The sequence below is a fragment of the Lissotriton vulgaris genome, chromosome 12, assembly GCF_964263255.1.
Source record: "Lissotriton vulgaris chromosome 12, aLisVul1.2, whole genome shotgun sequence".
In the NCBI taxonomy this organism is placed as follows: Eukaryota; Metazoa; Chordata; class Amphibia; order Caudata; family Salamandridae; genus Lissotriton; species Lissotriton vulgaris.
The window spans coordinates 734,322,750-734,348,410 of NC_141700.1; the positions used below are offsets into that span (position 1 = coordinate 734,322,750).

Sequence of the window (25,661 nt, forward strand, 5' to 3'; positions counted from 1 at the left end):
ATTATATGCAGACTGTATATATTATGTTGAACGCACATTGATGTAGAACACATTTTTCTGTTCTCAGGAGTGTATTTACCAGATGTTCAATCCTATTTATGGCCACGCCCAGCAAGAAAGATCTCTGCCCTGCGCACTGAGTAGCATTTTCAGTACTGTGTTAAAACCCTAATTATTGTGAATGTATTATTTGGATAAAAGGTGGTGCAGTGTCTTCAAAAGAGCAGCTAATTTGAGACTTTCAACTTTAGTTTAGCACCCTTAGTAAGATCATGTATCACATACAGCATCTGATATATATTTGCATGATTAACATGTTTCGACCCAAGCTTGTTTATAAAGGCTTCTTCGGGATGAAGAACCCCTTATTAACAAAACCTCCAACTATGGTTCTGGCAGGTCAAAGAATAATAAGACTTTCAGAATCAATATCAAGCCATGCATGTGCGATGAGGTTGTGGGGATCACTGAAATACTGGATATGCACTATGCTACAGAACTAACAGACAGCCAGAGACGTGAATGTAACTCAGCTGTGGTTATCTAAAGTGTCAGAAGGCACACAAGAGGACAAGTTTCTCATGTTTTAAATACTCTATATTTAAAAATCACACAGAAGCCAACATTAACTTCAAACAGTAAATTTAAAGAGGAACACTTGGACCCCTTTTGCAATGATGGGTGTCCATGTATGTTGGTCACATAATAAAGCATAGTGGTCATGGTCATCCAACACCCCAAGCACCATCTTCACATTATTATGGTAGGTTACTTTATAGTTTGTTTGTGGACCGCTTGCTCACTGATATGGCTTCTTGGGACTAATTCCTTAAAAAAAATGATTCATAGCCAACAGCTGGTCTGCAGTGTTTTTCTGGTATAAGAATAAGAAAACGAAAAGCCTCTTAAAGCGGAGTTTGCCTGTGACTAGCTTGAGTTCACCCATTAGTGAATGGCATAGAGGTGGAGGTCCCGTGAGGCTAGTGTTTGTTTGGAAAATAACCCACATCTGCCAACCTCTAAATGAGGCCCTATGTCCTTATGTATACAACTTTAACATCAGCCTTAACCTTTCCCATTGTCTTCTGCCTGAGAACTAAGCCTCGGCGGTGAACTCCGCTCCGCTAGCGGAGTTTGTAGAGTTTTCCGCACTCCGCGTTATGCAGAACTCGCGGAGTGGAGTTTTTTTCCTTGCTCGCGTGTGTCAACGTCATGTTGGCGAGCGCGAGCAAGGAAAATCCACCTCTCTGTGAGATTTTTCCTCTTTCACAATCGTTAACATCAAGTTCGCGAGTGTGAAAAATAAACCTCCCGGCGAGATTTCTCAAAGCGGGGGGTCAGGTTTCTCATTGCAAGTGGTACGAATGCTTGCGACCGCTCGCGTTGAGAAACTGCCCGTTCGCGTTGAGAAAGCTGCCGCTCGAGTAAAAATCTACTCAAGTGGCAGCTTGCGCTGTGCATGGTGCCATTCGCGATGATTGCACAGTGCGGACAAGCATCCAGCACTGAAAATCACCGCAAACAGCATTTTTCTATCGCACTCCGCCACTTGTGGAGCTCCGCGTAGTGTTGCAGAGTTGTTTTTTCACTTCATGGAGTTTCGCATAGCGCAACTCCGCAAACTCCGCCCAGGGTTACTAAGAACGTACTTGGAAACTATTTCTGTCCCATACCTAAACCTAATATTAAACTTTACCCTAGTCCTTGCCATATCCTTAAGCCTAACCAAAACCTTACCATAAGTGTAAATCTTACATAAACCCTACCGGAATCCCTAAGATTGTCCCTGTCCCCAAGTATAACATGAGCAATGCCAATAAGCCTGTTACATACCTTCAACTTATCCTAAACACCTACATTATCACTAATCTTGAATAGTGACTCTAGCCTTCCCCGTCACTTAACCCTAATTCTTAAGCCAAATCTTAAGCCTATTTGGTGCAGATGCTTATGTGATTTGACATTGTACAAGAAGGCAGTATTGTGGTAGGGGCAAATTAATGTCTATGTAAATTTAACACTGTATGGAGTTTGCTCCCCGCTAAAGTACTGCAGCAATGCTGACTGGCTGCTCAAGTGGGATGGATTAGAGGAAAACGAGTGACTTCTAGCTAGAACAGTATCCACCAAACAACACTGCAAGGTCCTTTCAAACTCCATTCCACCACACATGTGACTGTGCCCAATAGAGTTGAACAATAGCAATGCTAAAGTTTTCTGAATTAGTACAGGATCCCACTTCATTTCACAAAGACAGCTAACAGAATGATTGGGCATGAACACTAAAATAACATTCTGCCCAAGAATATAGCTCTAATCTGTTACTCATCCAATAGGATGCCCCAGTGTGCCAATGACTTGCCCCTCTCTGTGTAAAGCCCTTTCTATCGATCTACCCAGATCTGCCAGACAACTAAGCCTGCCAGGCACCAGCAGCCACATAGCAAGGGATGGGGTAGGCATACCTCATATACCGCTAGACAGGAGCTTTCAGGTGTTGCCACAGAATTGCTCTTGGCTGACCCTGAATGCCGCGGGGTCTTCATGCCACTGACGCTCCTCCCACCGAGACTGGTTCGGCTCTCGTTGCTGCTCAGTTTCTGCAACAAAAAAGGTGAGACTAGTTTATTTCAAGGAAGGTCAGTATATGGGATTTGGCCTAGTGTATTTAAAGGAAGTGCAATAGGTCAGGTTCAGACTGCCTTATTCTAGGTAATGGCAATAGGTAGGGTTCAGACTAGTTTACTTAAAGGAAAACTAATAGGTAGGCTTCAAATTAGTTTATTCTAAGGGGAATAGGTAGGATTCAGTCTAGTTTATTCCAGGGAAGGGAAATAGGGAGGTACAGACTGGATTATTTTAAGCAAGGACGATAGGTAGAGCTCAGACTAGTTCATTCAAAGGATGGGCAATAGGTAGGTATTCCAAGCAAGGGCAATAGATATGGTTCACATGGCCTACCTCCACTATACTGCTGCCATTAAATTGCACAGCAATTATTTTACATCCACTACATCAACATAAGCGCTACAATCAATAGTATACTAAATTATAAAAGACAGATTTTAACAATAATAGTACGTTTATTATGATGATGTAGGGACAGGTGATGTACTGGATGCCGTATAATTGTAGGCTGATATTACTGACCTCCATAAGGTGCCAATTAACTGCACACAGTGATTTATTGCAAGAGAGGCATTATATAAGATTCAAATTCTTAATTCCAACAAAGGGTAATCCATAGACCTCATGGTATTTTATCCTAAGTCAAGGTAATAGGTCGGGTTCTGATTAGTTTAATTAAAAGATGAGCAAGTGATATGGCTCAAAGTGCTTTATTCTAAGGAAGCAAAAGACACACAGTTGATGAACGGAATGCAGAACAAATCAAAACATTCACCCCCAGTCAAGAGATCTGGGTTAAATTCATCATTCTTTTGCTCACCATGCCACCCCAGTTTAGACCTGGCCATATGCAAATCAGTCTTGACCCGGTGCCTCATGGGAACAGTCCAGCCCGAACTGCCAAGCCAGGTCCTCTCTGGACGGGAAACAAGTATCCTAGCACCGGTTTCAGGGTTTCACCCCTTTTAAGCCAAGATAGCTTGATTCCAGTGGCACAGTGAGCCAGGGACCCACGTCTGGGCATACCTGGCGCACTTAGGGTGAGAAAGCAAAAGACACACAATGGCAATTCGGGCTGGACTGTTCCCATTGGGCGCAGGGTCGAGACTGATTTGCATATGGCTGAGTCCAAACTGGAATGGCATGGTGAGCAAAAAAGCTATGGATTTTGGCACATATCTCTGTATTGGGTGAATGTATGACATTGTTCTGCATTCTGTCCATCAATTGTTCTATTTGCATTTTTCACCCCGAGTGGGACGGGTATGCTCAGACGTGCGTCCTGTGCTCTCCATGCCGCTGGAGTCAAGCTATCCTGGCTGTTGAGGACTGAAAGCCCGAAACCGGTCCTAGGATACTTGTTTCCAGTCCAGGGAGGACCTGGTCTGGCAGTTCGGGCTGGACTGTTCCCATTGGGCGCAGGGTCAAGACTGATTTGCATATGGCTGGGTCCAAACTGGAATGGCATGTGAGCAAAAAAATGATGGATTTAGGCACAGATCTCTTAACTGGGATGAATGTATGACATTGTTCCGCATACTATCCATCAATGTTCTTTTTGCATTTGTCACCCGAGTGGGACAGGTATGCTTAGACGTAAGTCCTGTGCTTTCCATGCCGCTGGAGTGAAGCTATCTTGGCTGATGAGGGCTGAAAGCCCGAAACCGGTCCTAGGTTGCTCGTTTCCAGTCCAGGGAGGATCTGGCCTGGCAGTTCAGGCTGGACTGTTCCCATTGGGTGCAAGGTCAAGACTGATTTGCATATGGCTGGGTCCAAACTGGAATGGCATGTGAGCAACAAAATGATGGATTTAGGCCCAGATCTCTGTACTGAGGTGAATATATAACATTGTTCTGCATTCTATTCATCAATTGTTCTTTTTGCATTTGTCACCCCGAGTGGGACTGGTATGTTCAGACATGAGTCCCATGCTCTCCATGCCACTGGAGTAAAGCTATCCGGGCTGATGAGGGGTGATAGCCCGGAACTGGTCCTAGGATGCTTGCTTCCAGTCCAGGGAGGACCTGGCCCAGCAGTTCAGGCTGGACTGTTCCCATCGGGCGCAGGGTCAAGACTGATTTGCATATGGATGGGTCCAAACTGGAATGGCATCATGAGCAAAAAAACGATGAATTTAAGGCCAAGATCTCTGTACTGGGGTGAATGTATGACATTGTTCTTCATTCTGTCCATCAATTGTTTTTTTTGCATTTGCCACCCCGAGTGTGATGGGTATGCTCAGACATGAGTCCTGTGCTCTCTATGCCGCTGGAGTCAAGCTATCCTGGCTGATGAGGACTGAAAGCTCAAAACCGGTCATAGGATGCTTGTTTCCAGTCCAGGGAGGACCTGGCCTGGCAGTTCAGGATGTACTGTTCCCATTGGGCACATGGTCAAGACTGATCTGCACATGGCTGGGTTAAAACTGGAATGGCATGGTGAGCAAAAACATGATAGATTTAGAACCAGATCTCTGTACTGGGGTGAATATATGACATTGTTCTGCATTCTGTCCATCAATTGTTCTTTTTACATTTGTCACCCCGAGTGGGACGGGTATGCTCAGAAGTGAGTCCCATGCTCTCCATGCCGCTCGAGTCAAGCTTTCCTGGCTGATGAGGACTGAAAGCCCGAAACTGGTCCTAGGATGCTTGTTTCCAGTTCAGGGAGGACCTGGCCCAGTGGTTCGGGCTGGACTGTTCCCATTGGGCGCAGGGTTAAGACTGATCTGCACATGGCTGGGTCCAAACTGGAATGGCATGGTGAGCAAAAAAAAGATGGGTTTAGGCTCAGATCTCTGTACCGGGGTGAATGTATGACATTGTTCTGCATTCTGTCCATCAATTTTTCTTTTTGCATTTGTCACCCGAGTGGGACAGGTATGCTCAGACGTGAGTCCCGTGCTCTCAATGCCGCTGGAGTCAAGCTATCCTGGCTGATGAGGGCTGAAAGCCCGAAACTGGTCCTAGGATGCTTGTTTCCAGTCCAGGGAGGACCTGGCCTGGCAGTTCGGGCTGGACTGTTCCCATTGGGCGCAGGGTCAAGACTGATTTGCTACGGCGGAGTTCCACGCCTCCATGTAGTACCTGGATGCCCTAGTTCCTGGCTCCTCCCCTCCCTTTACACGAGGCTGATGGCGGAAGGTGCTCAGCGTCTTGCTGGACCGCTGTATATCGAGGGCTTGTCTCTCATGTCTAATGCGAGCTTTTTGCTGAATGAATGAGGCGCGCAGACGGGGGAAAAAAGCCTGCTAATCTGGATGGTGTGGAATAGGAGCCCTTCTCTACAGCGCTTTGACGGATTAAAGAATAAAGGACTCTGCCGGCTGGTGGAGTTAACTGCGGGCGAGCCGTGCTGAGTTGAATTGAACGGGAGATGTGTAAAATTCACACGGACTGAAGTAAGCTTGATTCCTTTTCTTACTTGCTGGAAAGATTTGCGTTTACAGCGGGGAAAAAAAGAGACAGACTGCAGATTGCAGTTTTTTTTTGTTTTTGTTTTCTGGACTATATTGTAGTGAGACCGGCTACGCATCCCCCAGTTAGCCAAATAAGACTTTGTTAATTGGCAGCAGTTCCGCTTGAACTGGAAAGAAGGGTCTTTTTCGATATCTCATTACATGCCATGGTGAAGGCTGTGCACTTATTATGCGATAATTCTCTTCTGAGCGCAATCAAGATTTATTTATTTATTTATTTTGAAAGTTTTATATAGCGCGAACAAGATCTTCGCAGATATCAGAGCGCTTTACAGAGGGGGGGAGCATGTATACGCAGATACATCAATCAAGTTAACAGTACATTGAAGTGATATCATAAAACAATCAAGTAAGTCAATTTCAAAGTCAACATAAAGATACAAGGGTTCGAACAAGTAGTACAGATGAGTATCGAGTCCTTGTAGTTTATCCCCAGTAGTGGTTCAAGTGTATTTAGCCATAAGGATTGCTTTTACTTCTCTCTTGAAGAGTATGGTAGAGGTGATGAGCCTTGTTTCAGGGGGGAGCGAGTTCCAAATCCTGGGGGCCATTCCTGAGAAAGAGCGTTTATAGGTTTTTTCCTTGCGGAATCTTTTAGGCTTTAGCAAAAGATTGTCTGTGCCTCTAGTGTTTCTGGAGCCTCCAGAAATCGTCAGCTTCTGAGCGAGGTATCTAGGTGAGCTCAGGTGGACAGCCTTGTGGGTCAAACAAGCGATTTTCAGGTGTATTCTGGCTTCAAACGGCAGCCAGTTCAGTGATTTGAAGTCAGGGGAAATGTGTGAGTGTTTTTTTGATCCAGTGATAAGTCTCGCTGCGGCGTTTAGAGAGGCTCTTATGGGTGCCGTAGTAGCTAGGGGGAGACCGCAGAGGGCGGTGCTGCCGTATTCTATTCGAGGTATGACTAGTGATTGTACCGCAGTTTGGAAGTCTTTGGCTGGAAGGAAAGGTTTAAGTTTCCTAAGGGTGTTGATTTGGTAGTTTGCTCCCTTAGTTGCTTTGTTGATGTGTTCCTGCATGCTGAGATTGGTGTCAAGTGTTATGCCCAAAGATTTCGCTGAGTCCACGATGGTGGGTTGAACATTGAGTGCCGTTAGGTCTTTAAGCCATATTTGTGCGGTAGTGATCTTCGCGGGAGGTGCGATCAGGAGGAACTCTGTTTTAAGGGCATTGAGTTTGAGATGATTAGCGGCCAACCAAGATTGGGTGCTTCTGATCGTTGAGTTCAAGAGCGTGATGTCTTTGGGTGATCGTAGTTTGAGATAGAGTTGGGTGTCATCAGCATACATGTGGAAGTGTACATTGGATTCTTGCAGCAAGGTGGTGAGAGGTTCCATAACTAGGTTGAACAAAGTTGGGGATAGTGAGGATCCTTGTGGTACGCCTAGCGATACAGGTCTTGGTGCGGACATCAAGTTGTTGCTCTTGAATTTCTGCGACCTGTTATGCAGAAAAGAAGTGAACCATTTGAGCACAGTTCCAGATAGGCCCATTCTTGTGTTTAATAGTTCGAGTAAGTTCTCATGTTTGACGGTGTCAAATGCGGAGGAGAGATCAAGGAGGATGAGGAGGCAGGTATCGTTATGATCTAGGATTTGGAGGGCGTCGTCGATTATGTGAATCATGGCAGTTTCCGTACTGTGATTGGCTCGGAAGCCTGATTGATGAGAGTTGAGGAGATCAAATTGATTAATATGTTTAGTCAATTGTATTTGTGCGCATTTTTCCAGCAGTTTGGCAAGAGTCGGAATGTTGGTAATGGGACGGTAGTTGTTTAGGTCAGAGGGGTCGGCTGTAGGTTTCTTTAGCAAAGGTGTTACTTGTCCAACTTTGAGGGAGTCTGGAATGATCCCTTGTTGAAGTGAGCTGTTAATAATTTTGGTCCAGAGTGGAAGGAGCGACGGGGTAAGGACTTTAACAGCGTTAGCAGGAAGGGGGTCCGTGAGGTGATTGGATGGTTTCAGAGTGCTGAGCAGTTTGCCAATTTCTTCTTCCGTGTAGGTGACAAAGGTTGACCAGGTTGCATTGTTTTTTGGTTTAGTGGGTGTTATGCAGTGGGGTTTGGGATAGAGGCTTGCGTCCATGAGGAGATCATTCTTTATGTTGTCAGTTTTTTGGTTAAAGAAAGAGGCGAAGTCTTCGCAGGAGGGAGCTTTGCACCTAGTGTTGAGAGGTTGGGGTTGTTCTTTGGTTTGTGTTCGGATAAGCTCAAACAGCTTTCTCGGACGATTTTTGGCTTGGTCGAGCTGACGGCTGAAGAAGTCTGATTTTGATCGTTTTATTTTCCTGAAGTAGGCATTTCTCTTTTTCTTCAGGTTTTTTAGGTTCAGTGCAGAGGGAGCTGATCTCCAGAAACGCTCTGCCAATCTCATGGCGCGTCTATCGTCATTGAGACTCCCGTCATACCAGGGATTGGAGATTTTTGTGGTGGCTTTTTTTAGCTGCAAGGGTGCGACTTCATTAATTATTGCGGTCATATTGTTAAGATAGTGATCAGTCAAGGATTGGACGTCCTTAACGCCAGCCGGAGGAAGTAGTAAGTTGTAGCTGTTGGGGGGCAGAGAGTTTGAGTTTAGTTTTTTCATGTCTCTTTTCCAGACTTTGGGCCTGGCGGATTGAATAGGGTTAAATTTAACTTTTTCATTGATGAAGAACGTGATAATATGATGGTCCGAGCTGTCACAGGGTAGGATAGATTCGAGTTGGATAGAGGCCTCTTTGGAGATGATAAGGTCGAGGATAGAGCCTTTCTTGTGTGTTGGACTGTTGCAAATTTGTGTAAGGTCAAGGGCGTTGAGGAAATTCTTCAGACCTTTTACCACCGCATCATTATGATCGTTCCAGTGGAGGTTGAAGTACCCAAGGTATATTTGTGTGAGTTGCCGCCCGGAGTTGGTTGAGATCATGTCCATGATTTGTTGGGAGAAGGTGAGGTTGTCACCGGGTGGGTGGTAAACGCTGTGAAGAGTGCAGATCGGTTTGCCCTCACTGATAATATCTAGGCTGATGTATTCACAGGACGATGGGGAGGGTAGGGAAGGGGAAGATACTTTCAAGACAGAGAGGTTGCTCCTGTATATACATGCGATTCCGCCACCTTTTTTATTGCCAGACCTGTCAAGTCTAGTGATGAGGTAGTTGGGGGGAACCAGAATGTCCATTATAGGTGTAGAAGATTCTGTTAGCCATGTTTCAGTCATGATGATTAAGTCCAGATCCAATTTTAGGATGAGATCTGCGATAGCGGCGGAGTGTCTAGCAGCTGATCTGCAGTTTAGGAGAGTGCATTTGAGACGGGGTGTGTCGAGGGTGGAAGGGTGTTCTAGGGCGAGGGGGACTTTACTCAGGTTACTATGGATAGCGACTCTGTTGTTCAGTGTGGGGGGTCTAAGGGGATTGGAGTGAATCGTAGGTATGGCAGTGAGAGTGTCGGGTGTGTTGCTAAGGGGAGCTAAGTCATAGGAGCGGAGGAGGGTGATTGTGTCTAGGTCCGATAGAGGGTTGCAGGAGCGATGGGGGCGGTTTTCACGATTGTGAACAGGGATTGAGGTCCAGTGCGGTGGGAGTCGAGTGCGAGAGTTCGCCGCCCGGGTGGAGGACCAGTTGGGAGGGGAGGTGATGGTGGAGGCGCGTGAGTGGTGTCTGGGGTGTGTGCTGAGTAGTTGTTTGATGATGTGAATGTCTTGTTTGATCTGATGGAGGGTGTTGGGTGGGGGGTGACTGGAGTGTGATAGACAGAGTAGTTGTTGGTTGATGATGTACATGTCTTCTTTGAGTTGTAGGAGGGAGGCCGTAATGTGGTCCACTGTGGGACATGTGTTGGAGGTGGGGATGGGAGGGTCAGGCGTGGATGACATAGGGGAGAGGTTGGTGGTGTGGATGAGGGTATTGGTGGTGGGCGTAGAGTGCAGGGTGGAGGATGGGCGTTTATTAGTGGTGAAGGGGGTGGAGGTTGGGTAATGGGTGGTAAGACTGGGGGGGTAGTGGGATTGTAGATGGTTCTATTTAGAGAGGGTTGAGTTGAGTTGATGGAGGGGGTGTGTTCTGTGTGATTAGTTAAGAGGAAGTGGGCGCTGAGAATGGGTGGGGATAAAGGGTGGGGTTTGCCTTTGTGTGTGTCGGTCTGATGTTGATCTAGGATAGGCGGGATGCGGGTGGGAGCTGTGGTATCAGGGGTGAGAGGAACGGGGATGAGGGCTGGTGTGTAGGTGGAAGGGGTGGGGTGGTTGTTATAAGAGGGAGAGAGATCTATGTCTGTGCTTGAGGGATGTGGGGTAGCTACGGTAGGTGGGAGAATGACTAAGGTGCTGGAAGTAGAGGGGTGGTGCATGTCTTTTTGGGTGGGAGCTGTGGTATCAAGGGTGGGAAAGGGGATGAGGGCTGGTGTGTGGGGGGAAGGGGTGAGGTGGTTGGTGTAAGAGGGTAAGTAATCTACGTCTGTGTTCGACGGGAGTAAGGTAGATACGGTAGGTGGGTGAGTGACTGGGGTGTCGGGAGTAAAGAAGAGGTGCATGTTGTTTTGGGGTTGGGCTGGGTTAGAGTGAATGTGGTTTGAGGCTGCGGTGTCAGGGGTGACGGGAATGGGTGTGGTATGGGAGGGTGACAGGGTGAGGTTGTGGGAGGGGGAGGGGGTACCGCTGGACTGTGTGGGTGAGGGATCTATGTCTGTAAATGCGGAGTGCGAGGTAGCTACATTAGGTGGGTGAATGTCTAAGGTGCCGGGGGTGGAGGGAAGGTGCGTGTCGTTTTGTGGTTGAGCTAGGTTAGAAGGGTTGTGGTTGGGGGCTGTGAATTCAGGGGTGATAGGCCTGCGGGTGCTGCGAGTGGGGGTCCGATGACTGGTGAGGTGCTGTTTGAACGCGGGAACAGGTTGTCTAGTAGTTCCAGGTTCTTGTCTGTGGATTGAATTAGGATAATCCCGTTATTGTATATAGTGATGGTTGTTCTGCCCGGGAAGAGTTGTGATGGAGTGATGGTAAGTTTTAGGCCATGCGCGAAATTCCTGGAGGTGGAGACGGTGAGTAAGGTGCGGAATGTGTTTCTCCATTGGGCTCTGCGTGTGGTGTGGAAGATAATATCAATGTTCAGTGAACCATTGACTGGTGAGAAGTAGGTGTCTGCACACGGAGTTTCAGGGTGGGACCTCAGGAAGTTGTGTTTAAAGCGTTTAGCGGCTTTTTTAGTGAGTGAGGGTGGGTAGTTGATTTTATATGTGCCGACGGGTTCCATGATGGGAGGACAGTCTAGGTAGGTGTAGGAGGGAGGGTGTAGGCGGGAGGGTGCACTGTCCTAAACAGTTGCCTAAAGTGATACTAGTGCGTTCACAGTAATGCTATGCGCAGAGTACAGCCGCAGACAAAAATAGTGAGATAATTGGGAGAGACACTAGTGAGCTGCCAAGGTATTTGAGGTAGTAGTTGGTGCGTGCAAGAATAACTGACACTAGTGTGTTGCCAAGGTAGTTGAGGTAGTGCTCGGTGCATACAAGATTAACACTTGAGATGGGTGCGAGTTGCACAAGTATAGGGTGCGCACTAAGGATATAAGGGAGCAGAATAATGCGAGCAGTTAACACATATGCGATAATAATCAGTGTATACGGGAAGGGACAATGTGAGTGCAGGTTACATCAGTGACAAGTCTATGTGAGAAAAGTCGACAGTATATTTTAGGAATAGGGGTGAATTCGATGTAGGTTATAAACAAGTGCAGAACAAGTAGCAGTATAATACTGACAAATACTGGAATAAAACACTGAGCAAACCGTAATAATATCTATCGAAGGTGACAATAGTGAGTAGTCACAAATATGTAGGGTACAGGAGTCTGTGACAGAATACCATTGCACACACCACTTATATGAATCAACAAGTGACATTAGTGAACAGCAACGAAAAATATATGAGGTATAAAATATGAAATATAGCACTGAGAAAAATACTGAATAAGATAAACTAAAATAACAGTGCAGAATATATGAGGTATAAAATATGAAATATAGCACTGAGAAAAGTACTTGAATAAGATAAAATAAAATAACAGTGCAGGCCCTACAGAATATCTAAATCAAAGGTGCCAATAGTGAATAGTCAAAAATATGTAAGGTACGGTGATGTAATACAATTGCATACATAGATTAAATGACACAGATTAAATGGCACAACAAATGGCATTAGCGAGCAGCAAAAGAAAAATATATGAGGTAGCAAACGGTGCATTACCGGTGACGATAAAGTGGGACGTGCATGATACAGTTAGGAATATATAGAATATAATGCTACTGTACGAGGCAATAATATATGGGTAGCAATTGCAATTGGTGCAGAAAAAGTGAGGTGTGCTGGATACAATCAGTTATAAAATAATACATATCACTGTGAAGAAGCAGACTATCTAAATCCGACGTGAAAAACGTCCAGCTGTGTAAATTTTGCAACCACTAAAAAGTAGTCTGAGAGTCTAAGAGGTCTTAGGTCTTTAAGGTCGATGGTAGAAATGACTAGACCATGATGGTCTCCCCAAGATAGACAAGCTAAGATGGCCGATCCGATGGGGGAGATAGAAATGTTGAAAAGATGAGGTGTTCTTTTCTTTATTTAAGAAGAGATTCATCGGAACTGTGTTGTTAAAGCATAGTGCCATATTTTGAGTAAGACTCGTGAAAGGCAGCTCTTGGAGGGGGAAAAGAGAAAACTACAAGTCCCAGCATTCCAGGGATTGGCCTAATCGAACTGAACTATTTCATCTTTTTATTGCAAAGTGCTTGGTAAAATTGCTGTTCAGCTAAGACTTCTTAATTTAATTGGTCCCTGCCAGCAAATGAGAATATCTTTGCTCGAGGTGAAGATTGCAGTTCAGAAAAACTTTGAGGTGAGATTGCTTCTTCTCGTTTTCTGAGTATGGGCAAGCAATTGACAGCTAGGACCAGAGCGATAAAAAGAAGACAACAGCTGAAAGATCAATCGGAAAAAGCTAAATTAGCAGAGCCTGTCATAGAGAAGGAAAACTCGTCTGCAGCTGAAAATTCAGAGAGCTCTGAAGAGGGAGAAAATAATATAACACTTGCTCATCAACCAAACCTTGATAATCTTAGTAGTAAAAGGGGAAGGAAGTATCAGAACTGCCTATAGCTGGATTGGACATGGCCGTTTCAAGTCTCACAGAAAAATCACTAGGAATGGCTCAAGGTGTTAATTCCATAGTGGCTCAGGATTCACAGGTATCCAAGGATCTCCTGGTAATTTCTACCCCTAAGGCATCTAAACATTTTCCGTTATTTGAGCGGAAGGGATCAGCTCACGTTAATAGTACTGCTAGCACAGCTGGGAGTCGGGTAGCCTCACCTGAGGTCTCTGCCCCCTTGAGCGTTATAGATTCAATGGCGTCAATGGCGTCAATGTTAACCAGCAATGTTGGCAATTTAGTTGATTTTTCATCTGTAGACGTAAAAACCACAATCATTACTGAGAATGAGGTGTTAATTTCTCCATCTATGGTCGTTCCTCTTCCCATGTCTACTACTAATTTGCCTCAATCAAAAATAGACTCGGATGATGACGCGATGGTACATGCAATGGTGCAGAGCCCAATTTTGGAAATGGACACTAAGACTACCGGAGACTTTCAAATTTCAGTGAAAGATATGCTAAATTTGATATTAGGGGAAATACGCGAGATGAAGCAATTTCAAAAGGCTGAGTTGGTAGTAATCAGTAATCGGCTGGACAAAATTGAAGATTCAATGACTTCCTTTACAACTCGATTTCTTGAATCTGAGACTAGAATTTCAGGGTTGGAAGACAATATGACTACCATACAGAAGGAAGTGTCTACTATCTGTAAATCTTCAAAAGCCTTTGAAATTAAACTGGATGAATTAGAAAATTATAATAGAAGGTCTAGCCTTCGAGTGGTGGGCGTGCCAGAGAATATTGAGGGATCTGATATGATGCAATGGATTGTTTCTTTCTTTTCAAAAGAGGTAATCCCCGAGTTTAAGGGAGACCTAACAATTACACGTGCGCATCGAGTACCTGCACGCCCATTCCTCAACTCTCCATTTCCTCAGACAATTATTGTTAACTTCGCCGATGTACGGGTCAAAGAGACAATTCTTTCGCAGGCCTTTAAGAAAAGACAATTCTATGCTAACCCCACGACTAAATGTCGGATTTTTTCCGATATGTCAGCAGTCGCTGCTGAACGAAGAAAAGAATTCGTAAAAATTTTGCAATTGTTTAAGGATAAGGGGGTTCAAGCTTCAATGGCCCAACAGGCAAAGTTAAAAGTTTTGATAAAAGGCAAATTTCACCTATTTACAGATGTAGACGAGGCACGTGAGATGCTTAATCTGTTGCCGCTAATTTAAGCCCAAATAGGATACTGTAGATTGATGGGGGGAGGGTAAGTCAGGAACTGGGAGATCACAGGGTTAGAGGCGCAATAACAAGGCGCCTCATGAGGGGGGTTAGTGTCAAGTGGTCAGCGTGGGGAGGAGGTGGAAGTGTAGAGCAGGTTCACAAGGCAAGGTACTGGAGGGGGGCACCTGAGATGGGGGGTAGGGGGGGGGGGGGGGGAATAAAAAAGTTGAAGTTTTTGTTGAATATTGATAGAAAAATAAGTTGGCAAGATGTATTTCTGAGTTTCACATATTTTTATGTAGATGTCTCTGGGGGTACTTAGAGTGATCTCTTTCAATGTGAATGGGTTGAACAATCGAAAAAAGATGAGAGCAATAGAACTTTGGATTAAGTCTGAGCGGCCTGCTGTTGTATTGATCCAAGAGACTCATATTTCAAGTGCCAAAATTAATTCTTTTTCTATGTTTAAAACTTGGGCGTCATATAGAGGGTTTTCATGTGCTCAAGAATCTAAAAGGGGGGTTGCTATTTTTCTTAATTTAAATTTAGATGCAGAAATTATTCAGTTTGAAAATGGGGGGGCAGGGAGGTGGTGTTGGGTCACTTGTTTAATGAAAAATAGGAGAAGGCCAATTACTTTTGTCAGCTTTTATGCCCCAGTGGAAGATCGTGCCCTAAGTTATGATGAGCTATTTCAATCCTTGTTGTTAGTTAGGGGGGACATAGTGATAGGGGGAGATTTTAATATCCTACTGGTTGGAAAATTGGATTCTTCCGTTATGACGAGGAAACAATCCAAACCAAAATCAAGAAGCTCTATTATGCAGTATATGTCAATATTAGATTTAAATGATCCATGGCGTAGTAAATTCCCACAGAAAAAAGAATATACTTGCTGGTCTGGGAGACATAGATCCTCGTCTCGATTAGATTTTTTTTTGGTTTCTAGATTATTAAAATTTAATTATCAAAATCTCTTTCATAATGGTTTCTCAGACCATGCAATGTTGTTAATTGAATTTGAAATAGGTAATGAAGTTAAGCCTACTAAAAGATGGATATTTAATAAAGTGTATCTGCAGGATGATTTATTTATTTTATTTTATAGCATTTATAAGGCGCACAGCTACCCACAAAGGGTTTCCCGGCGCCGAATTAGCAAAACACAGGACACAACTAGAGAGAGAACAGATCAGAAGGCAATTATTTGTCGAACAACCAGGTTTTTACGCTTTTCCTGAAGCTCCTGTAATTTTCTTCTTTGCGTATATGAATGGGCAATGTGTTCCAATAAAATCCCTGGTGCTCGGTGCCTTGCCCTAAATCGGCAGGTATCGAGCGAGTGTATGCTTGTGGTGATTGCGGGTCAGCGACAAGAAGACTGTCTGCAATTTTGTGATTTTAAAAACGGAGGTACAAGATATAACAAACAATGCAATATTAAAAATTAATTCGTTCGAGGCAATACAGCTTAGATTTGTTCTCTAGCGTAGTGCTATGCAGCAGAGTATCAGGCTGCTTGTGTACTCGCTAAAACTCCCAGGATGATAATTGGATCTCTTTTGAAAAAAACGAAATTGTTGAGTTTATAGCACGTAACGTAGACACAGCCCCACTGCATATTGTGTGGGACTCATTAAAAGCCTTTATTCGCGGCATTATAATTAGTAAAGACGCAGAAGAATGGCGCACTATTAAACAAATTAAAACCTCACTCTCCCAAAAAAGTAACTCACTTACTCTATTGAGACAAGTGAACCCTTCTAGGGATGTTCAAAAAAGATTAAATGAGGCTAAACGTGAACTCAATACGTTTTTCTTCACACAGAGTGAACAGCAATTTTCGATACAATCACAGAGGATTTATGAGGAGAGTAATTTCTCTGGTAAACTCCTCGCATGGCAGGCAAAAGAACGGGCTGCCGCAAATTTTATTCACTCCTTAAAATGCCCTGTCACTCATGTTGAAGTTTCACAGACGGACGCTATTGGCACTATTATGTTGTCCCATTATAAACAGATTTATAGTCATCAGCAAACAATAGATCACTCCAGACTTGTAAATTTTTTATCTAGATATAATATGCCCTCTTTAACTCCTGTGGATAGTGATTCAATGAAGCGTCCTTTTTCTAAATCAGAATTAGAATTTGTGGTGAAGAATTTACCGATTGGTAAAGCTTGTGGCCCGGATGGGCTTCCGGCTGAATTTTTTAAGACTTTCTTTAGTGTTTTTTCTGATTTATTATTACAATTATTTAATTATATGTTAATGGGGGGTCAAGTCTCAGGCTCTTTTGGGGATGGGTCTGTTGTTAGTTTTCTAAAGAAAGGGAAAAATTTAAAAGACCCTAACTCGTATAGGCCCATTACACTACTTAACACCGATTATAAGATCCTGACTAAATTAATTGCAATACGATTTAACTCGATTGCTGCGGATCTTATTCATTTAGATCAGAATGGTTTTGTGGCAGGTCGGCAGTTAGCTACTAACACCCATTTTCTTGCGGAGGCGTTGGATTATTTTCAGGTTAAAAAGATCCCGGCTCTAATATTATTATTAGATGCTGAAAAAGCTTTTGATTTAGTGGTTTGGTCAACTTTATTTGCTATTTTAAAACATTTGGGTATTCCTTCACAAATTATTACTTTAATTCAGAATTTATACACGGGTGCAAGAGCTAATATAGTTATTAATTCTGTTATGGTAGGCTCAGTATCGGTCCAAAGGGGCACCAGGCAGGGTTGCCCCTTATCTCCTATTCTTTTTTTTTTATTGAACAGTTAGCCATAGCAATTCGTCAATCTGTAAATATCCCCCCACCAATAGTTTCTATTGCCAAAATCAAACTCTATGCCGATGATATCATGCTGATAATTAAAACGGATATTCAATCCCAGAATGCTGTTTTACAGCTTTTTGAAGAATTCGAGGCCTTAGGAGGTTATCGAATTAATTTAAAAAAATGAAATATTAGTGTGTGGTGGAGGGGAAGTGGATTTACATGCGGATTTAGTTGGATGTATTAGTTCTAGACCAAAACGGTACTTAGGGGTTATGTTTTCTAATCTCGTTTCCGATTTATTTAAATTTAATTTTGACCCACTTTTACAGAAGGTGCAATCCTTATTTACTAGATGGGATTCATTGCCATTCACTATTATGGGACGGGTTGCACTTATAAAAATGTCCATACTGCCACTTTTTAACTTCTTATTTTCAACCATTCCGTGCTACTTACCTAGTAGTTTTTCTTCTAAAGTAGAGTCACTTTTCTCAAGGTTTATATGGGCCAAAAAACACCCTTGGATAGCATTGAAAACACTCTATGTGGACACTGAATTGGGAGGCTTATCTGTTCCGAACCTTGGAGACTATTACAGTGGATATTTCGCCCAATATTTAGAACGATTTAAATTGGGAATGCAAAAACCAAAATTATTTATCAATTTCTTTTTTGACCTAATTAGTTTAGAGGCTCAAACTCCAGCTCCTCTACATATTCCTAAATCACCAAAACTTACCCGGTATAAAATGATGCACTGGTTTTTTAAGCTTCGTGATGTTTTTCTAAAAAGGTATTCCCTTCCCCAGTTTAATTCTAGAACTCCTTTAGGGACCGCTTTTTTATTTATGGGAATTAAAATTGGAGCAGATATTGTTTCTCAATGGGAGCGAGCTGGGTTTGGTTCCTTGTCAGATTTTTTAAGAGAAGGGACCTGGTTGATACCAGGAGAGATGCAACGAATAATCTCAGGTAATTTTATGTTGTTAAACTCCTATGTTTCAATTTTTAAAATACTGAGACAAGTTGAAGCAAATATGATTGACTCCCCTTCCCAGTTGAGGGATGAGTTATTCTTGATTCCTCAGAATAAGAAGCCAGGAGCATGGAAAAGATGTTTAGTGCAACATAGGGAAATAGATCTGAGTATTATAGCAATAAAAAAATGGAACGATCAAGAAAATCATATTCTCACCTTAAATACCTGGAAATGGATAAATAAGATGAATTTTAGTGTTCTTCGAGGTTCGAATTGGAGGAGAATGATTTTCTATAGTAAATGGCTCCTTTATAGAACTCCTGCCGTCATTTCTAAAATGTATGAGAATGTCAGCGCTATATGTTTTAGATGTCAGCAATATAGTCCTGCTAACTGGTCTCACACTATTGCTCATTGTGATAAAATTGTGCCTTTTTGGAGGGAAATCTTCAAATATATAGAAAAATATTGTGGGATTGAAATTGCTTATAATGCCAAATTAATTCTCTATGGATATGATTGTGATTTTGGATTTTCAGAACAGATGGCTAAATTATTGTTTATTATGATGGCAGTAGCGAGATCCCTGGTGCTGCAGAATTGGAAATCAATACATGCACCATCATTTAATGCCTGGTTTCAGAAAATGAGGAATGTTCGAACCAGCGAATATCGTTATGCACAATGAATTGGGGGGCTGAGGAAATTTGATAAGATTTGGAAATCGTATTTTGAGTAATTTTGGAAGTTGCCTTCTGTATCATTATGATTTTGTACTTTATTGTTTTGCTAATATTGTATTACTCGTCTATCTATTGAACATGATTCAAAAACTTCAACAATAAAAAGTGTTTAAAAAAAAAAAGACTGATTTGCATATGGCTGGGTCCAAACTGGAATGGCATGGTGAGCAAAAAAACAAAGGATTTAGGCCCAGATCTCTGTACTGGGGTGAATGTATGACATTGTTCTGCATTCTATCCATCAATTGTTCTTTTTGCATTATTCTAAGGAAGGCAAAATGTAGGGTTCCAACTGGTACAGGAAGAAAGCAGTTGTGCGTTATTCCAATTGAGGACGATAGGTAGGAATTATAATTATTTATCCCAAGGAATGGCAATTTTCAAAGAGTATACTCCTTTATCCAGAGGAAGGGTACTGGATAGGGTTCTAGTGCTGGACGACCAGGGGCATCTACTTAAGAAAAGGCAGGCCAATGTTGGAAAACATCAGCTTTTCTACTAATAACCACTCTCCTTCATGCTGACATTAACTTTCGCTGACAACACGGAGGGCTGAACACCTCCTCAAACACCACCTGGAAGATCATAAGGAGTCCAAAACTGCTTTACAATCCCACAGAGGTGAGGGTGACAAGAAGGGACGCAGTCTTAAGTTTCGCATGAAGCTTACTCTGTTGCATCGCACACCCACCCTAGACTCACCGCCATGAAACTAACCGGTGTTCGTGCGCTTTATAAAATCCTTATAACATAACATAACATAACATAACATAACATAACATAACATAACATAACATAACATAACATAACATAACATAACATAACATAACATAACATAACAATGAGAGCCCATCAGAGCCCAACAGTGCATGAGGTATGATTGTACAGCAGCCCCTACAGTGGTGTGAGCACAGCAGACAACAGAAATCGTGGGAAGAGGCTATGGATTGTATCATAGCATCTCCATACCCTGCTGCCTCTATGGTCCCTTCTGGGTAGAGTGGGTGTGGTGCAGGAGAGATGGACTGTTCTGTGCATTGGGTCCTCCATCTCCCACAGACCTGGCTCAGCAGTTGCTCACCTTTTTGCTGGTTTGAGTGTTGATAAATGCCAAATCTTCCATGGTGAGAAGTATTTTGTTAGGCCCCTTCATCATATTTGCATGTTGGACTCGACGCCTAAAAGAGAGAAGGCGTGGGGCGAATTAAGGAGTTGCAACAGAAAATGAAAAATTGTGAAAGGAAAAGGAAAGAGCAGCAGAGGTGACAAAAGAAATGCGCTTTCAACCATCAGATAAAAGCTTTGACTAGACCGCGAGTCTATCCCCATTCAAACCATACAGGTATTTTAAAAGTAAAGATACAATACGGAAAAGTGTAATGACAAAATTTATATGAAGAAAAGTGACCAGGAACTCTTTTTGCTTTTGAGTTATAATGAAGAGAATCCATTAGGCATTGCAGGAGTATATTTTCCAAATTAATAATGTATGATTTTTTTGGGTTAGCAGGATGTTGAGAGTTGTTTAAAGGTTATGCTAGCGGTAGGGCTTACGGTTACAGTTATGGTTAAGGATAGGATCGCGGTTTTGCTTACTGTAAGAGTTTAACAGATAGAGGTGTCAGATATTTTCTGGACCCTGATAATCAGTAGAAAGAGGTCTTTTAAAAATGCACCTTCTAACGTTACGGTTCCCCCATGATCACCTCTTCCTAATGTATTTCTCCAGAATGTGTCTCCTTTTCTCCTTCTTTTCGCATGCCTCAGTATTTTTATTGATCACTGAAGCCAGACTGATGGTCACAGAACAATGTAGGAGTCTGTGCATTCTGGAGATCCTTCAGACCTCTTTTTTGGATGGGCAAGACATGCTTTTAAGCTTGCACTAGCTAACCAGGGCCCTGCTGTTCATCACCATGCTGGACAACACCATTTGCTTCATATGGCAAAGTACTGAAGTTTGGAGCACTGATGATATCCTGAGCCTCAGGATGTATCGTGGCAAGGTACACTCCAAGCAGTGGGCGGTCCACTAGAATATTCAGAGTCTTCATTTTTCAGTGATGTAGGAGTTGAGCAGTTGGAGTTGGACATGGAGTGAGGGGAAGGGGTTTTAAAGGGGGGAACCGAGGATGTATTTTATGCTTAATGGTTGTAACACAGATTATGGACATGTTCGATTTGAAGAACAGAAGGCACTTTCAATGCTCTTCCAATGTGATATGTGCATTTTTCAGATTCTACTGGATATTTCTCATAATATTTTGAAAACTTCTTTTGTTTAAATTGTTGCCAGTAAGCTCTACATGATATCCTTATCTGCATTATGCACGGTGCTTTGCCTGCCCCAGATTTGTTTCTGTGGCTGACAATTACGGATGGGCAACCTATCTACGTCAATTTTCCCATTTTCTTTTCCATTGCTTTGTTGACAGATTTGCAATTCCACCACTGGGAGAGAGTGGCCGTGAATCATCCTGGTGATACAAAGGATGTTTAGTTGGTGTTTGGATAAAATATGAGAGAACAAATATTGTGTGGACAAAATATTGTGTCAAGAATAATTCAATCAATCAATCAATCAGAGTACTTGTAAAGTGCGCTACTTACCCGTGAGGGTCTCAAGGTGCTGAGGGGAGGGGGTGCTGCTACTGCTCGAAGAGCCAGGTCTTGAGGAGTCTTATGAAGGCAAGTAGGTCTTGGGTCTGCCATAGGTGGGTAGGGAGGGTGTTCCAGGTCTTGGCGGCGAAGTAGGAGAAGGATCTGCCACCGGAGGTTGTTCTTTGGATGCGGGGGACATCGGCGAGGGCGAGGCTGGCGGAGCGGAGCTGGAGGGTCGGGGTGCAGAAGTTGAGTCTACTGTTCAGATAGGTTGGTCCGGCATTGTGAAGTGCTTTGTGTGCGTGGGTGAGGCGCTTCAAGGTGATCCTCTTGTCGACGGGAAGCCAGTGTAGGTCTCTCAGGTGGGGGTGATGTGGCTGTGGCGGGGGACGTTGACGATCAGTCGGGCGGAGGCGTTTTGGATGCGCTGTAGTCGTTGTAGGTGTTTGGCTGGGATTCCTGCGTAGAGTGCGTTGCCGTAGTCCAGTCTGCTGTTGAGCGAGGGCCTGTGTCACTGTTCTTCTTGTTTCGGTCGGGATCCACTTGTAGATCCTGTGGTGGGTGTTGTAGCAGGAGGAGGAGATGGCGTTGACCTGTTTAGACATGGAGAGGGAGGAGTCGTGGATGAATCCTAGGTTGCGTGCATAGTCGGTGGGTGTCGGTGCTGTTCCCAGTGTGGTCGGCCACCAGGAGCCGTCCCAGGCTGAGGGGGTGGGTCCGAGGATGAGTACCTCTGTCTTGTCCGAGTTCAGCTTCAGACAGCTGTTCTGCATCCAGTCGGCGATGGCCTTCAATCCCTCGTGGAGGTTGGTTTTGGCAGTGTGCGGGTCCTTGGTGAGGGAGAGGATGACCTGGGTGTCGTCGGCATAGGAGATGATGTTGAGGTCGTGTTGGCGGGCGACTTGTGCGAGGGGGGCCATGTAGATGTTGAACTGCTTCGGGCTGAGGGATGAGCACTGGGGGACGCCGAAGATGATGTCGGTGGCCTCGGATCGGAAGGGCGGGAGGTGGACGCTCTGGGTTCTGCCGGAGAGGAAGGACGTGGTCCAGTCAAGGGCCTTCTCTTGGATTCCGGCTTCTAGAAAGCGTGTCTTTAGAGTGCAATGGCAGACCGTGTCGAAGGTGGCTGACAGGTCCAGGAGGATGAGGGCTGATGTTTCGCCATTGCCTAGTTGGCACCTGATGTTGTCTGTGGTGGCAATGAGAGCTGTCTCGGTGCTGTGCTTTCATCAGAACCCGGACTGGGACGGGTCCAAGATGTTGTTGTCTTCCAGGTGGCGGGCCAGTTGCATGTTGACGATTTTCTCGATGACCTTCGCCGGGAACGGGAGCAGGGAGATGGGCCGGAAGTTCTTGAGGTCCTTGGGGTCTGCCTTCGGCTTCTTGAGGAGGGCATTGATTTCGGCGTGTTTCCAGCTTTCCGGGAATGTCGCTGTTTCGAAGGAGATGTTGATGACCTTCCGTAGTTGGGGTGCGATGGCAGCGTCAGCTTTGTTGAATACGTGGTGTGGGCATGGGTCTGACGGAGATCCTGAGTGGATGGAGTTCATGACTTTGAGTGTCTCGTCGTCATTGACATTGGTCCAGTAGTTCAGGCGGTTTGCACTGGTGGTGTTCACAGGGGGGGTGAGGTCTGGCATAGTCGGGGCGGTCATGGTATTGAAGCTGTCATGGATGTCAGCGATCTTGCGGTGGAAGAAGATGGCTAGTGAGTTGCACAGTTCTTGCGAGGGCGATATGTCGTTGGCGTTGGCGCTGGGGTTGGAGAGTTCCTTTACAATGCTGAAGAGCTTATTGCTGTCGTGTGCATTGTTATCTAGGCGGTCTTTGAAGGAAGGATCTCTTGGCTATTCTGATGAGGTGGGGATGTCTGCGAGAGGCATCCTTGTGGGCTGCGTGGTTGTCCGGACTGCGTTCGTGGAGCCATATATTCTCCAGTTTCCGTCAGGCCCGTTTGGAGGTCTGCAGCTCGTCGGTGAACCAGGGGGCTCTCTTGCTGCCGTGGTTGTTGGAGGGCTTCTTGAGTGGGGCGAGGGTGTTGGCGCAGTGGTCAATACACTGTCTGAGGTTGTGGGCTGCGGCGTCTGGGTTGGTGGGGTCGGTGGGTGGGTTCTGGGCGTGGGTGGTGATCAGCTGGACTTCGGTGACTTTGCACCAGCAGCGGCGATGCAGCTGTTGGGTGCGTTGGTGCGTGGTTGGTTTGTTGAAGGTGAATTGAATGCAGCGGTGGTCGGTCCAGTGGAGTTCGGTGGTGTGGTCGAAGGTGACGTGGGTGCCTGTGGAGAAGATGGGGTCCAGTGTGTGGCCAGCGGCGTGGGTGGGTGCGGTGACGAGTTGTCTGAGGCCGAGGTTGGCGAGGGTGTCGATCAGGGTGGCGGAGTTGGCATCGTTGTTGTTCTCGAGGTGGAAATTCAGGTCCCGGAGGAGGATGTGGTCCATGGAGGCGAGTGCGTGGGTGCTGGCGAGGTCGGCGATGGAGTTGCTGAACTGTGCTCGGGGTCCGGGTGGTCTGTAGATAAGTGTTCCTCTGAGAGTGGTGGTGGGGTCGGTGTGGATCCGGAACTGCAGGTGTTTGGCGGTGTTGAGGGTGTCGTCTGCGTGGGTGGCGACCTTGAGGGTGGACTTGTGGACGATGGCTATTCCTCCTCCGATTCCGTTGGCACACTCCCTGCGGGTGATCTTGTAGCCGTTCGGGATGGCTATGGCGATGTCGGGCGCCGTGGAGTCGTTCCACCAGGTCTCGGTTAGGAAGGCCAAATCTGGGGCGGAGGTGTCGAGCAGATCCCAGAGCTCGACGGCGTGTTTGCGTGCAGAGCGGGTGTTGAGGAGTATGCAGCGGAGGTGGTTGGGTCCGGTCCTTGGAGGTTTGACACAAATGTCATAAAGGCAAGTTTCTAGGAGTAAGCAAATATTTACTGTACTTAACCCCACATATATGTACCTTGGTGATACATATATACATACATCTTCATGGAACATAGATGTGGAGTTAAGAATAGTAAATCTATTCTTATCCTATTGCTATTACCTTCTCAATATTTTGGTCCTTGATATTTGTGACAATATTGTGATATGTGATATTTTCAGCAATATTTCTGTCAGACAACGGTGTAGTTGGTGATCAAGTGGCACCCTTAAAGGGGTGTATCCCACTGACTGAAGTGTGACACAGAATCAGGTGAGGCTGATGAGCCTGATGGATGCATGGGTTGGCCAATTCTTGTCTTTCAGTCACAATGTCCTTCAGCCAGGACACCCACATTGGAGACCCTCGCTAGTGAAAGATAGGGGGCATCTTGATTCATCATAAATCAAACCCGTATGGTGGGAATGGGTCAACAAAATTGTGATAAAAGTTGGGACAAGTTCCTGATACAAGAACGGGGTACATGAAGGTTGCAATCAACTTCTTTGCATCACTAATGTGTTAGCCTATTAGCATGCATTTGCAAAGAAGCCACAGATGAGTCATCTCATTACTACTTTCATGGGTGTGCTGCATGAGCAAAGTGTGTTGGATTTTACCTCATACGGCCCTGTTAGAGATAACGTAGCATTGATGCATTCTTCATCACTAGAAAGTGCAGAAGTTAGGATAAACCAAAATAATAAGGCATACTATGTTGAAGAAAAAATAAGAAACTGTAGAGGAAAAAAATATATATTTACTACTCATTCTGACTACTATCAGCCCAGCTCTACAAACAGATAAGACTGATGTGACTCTCCAATACAAGACTATCCACACCACCCACCACCCATAACGTCCATAGTTCCTTCTACCCCTTGTCGTGCTGCCCATGTATTCCTTGTCCACACCATCTCCCCAAGCAACCCCCATGTCCACACCATCACTCCTTCATGCCATGTCCATGTGAACGCTTGTTACCTCAAGCTCTTGTCCATGCCAAATGTTGTCCACACTGCCCCGGTCCAACCCGTTCGTAGTCTAGGCAATCCCACTTCACTTCGGCCTATTGTCCACACCAACAACACCCCTTTCCACACAGTCTCTGGGTGTCCATTGGTCTTTCTGCCCAGAGTCCACATTGTACTATGGAGAGCACTGTAGATGATAAGACTCTG

The 25,661-nt window shown here is 44.7% G+C and overlaps 1 protein-coding gene across 1 annotated transcript in view; it reads right to left on the reverse strand.

The window, feature by feature from the left end:
- LOC147678438 (retinal guanylyl cyclase 2-like) overlaps positions 1 to 25,661 on the reverse strand; it is a 276,991-nt gene that overhangs the window by 147,945 nt on the left and 103,385 nt on the right. Inside the window, exons 6-7 of the mRNA XM_086946580.1 lie at positions 20,056 to 20,152; positions 2,466 to 2,600 (exon numbers count right to left, since the gene is read on the reverse strand). Of these exons, the coding sequence (XP_086802706.1) occupies positions 2,466 to 2,600; positions 20,056 to 20,152 (232 nt within the window). The remainder of the gene's footprint in view (positions 1 to 2,465; positions 2,601 to 20,055; positions 20,153 to 25,661) is intronic.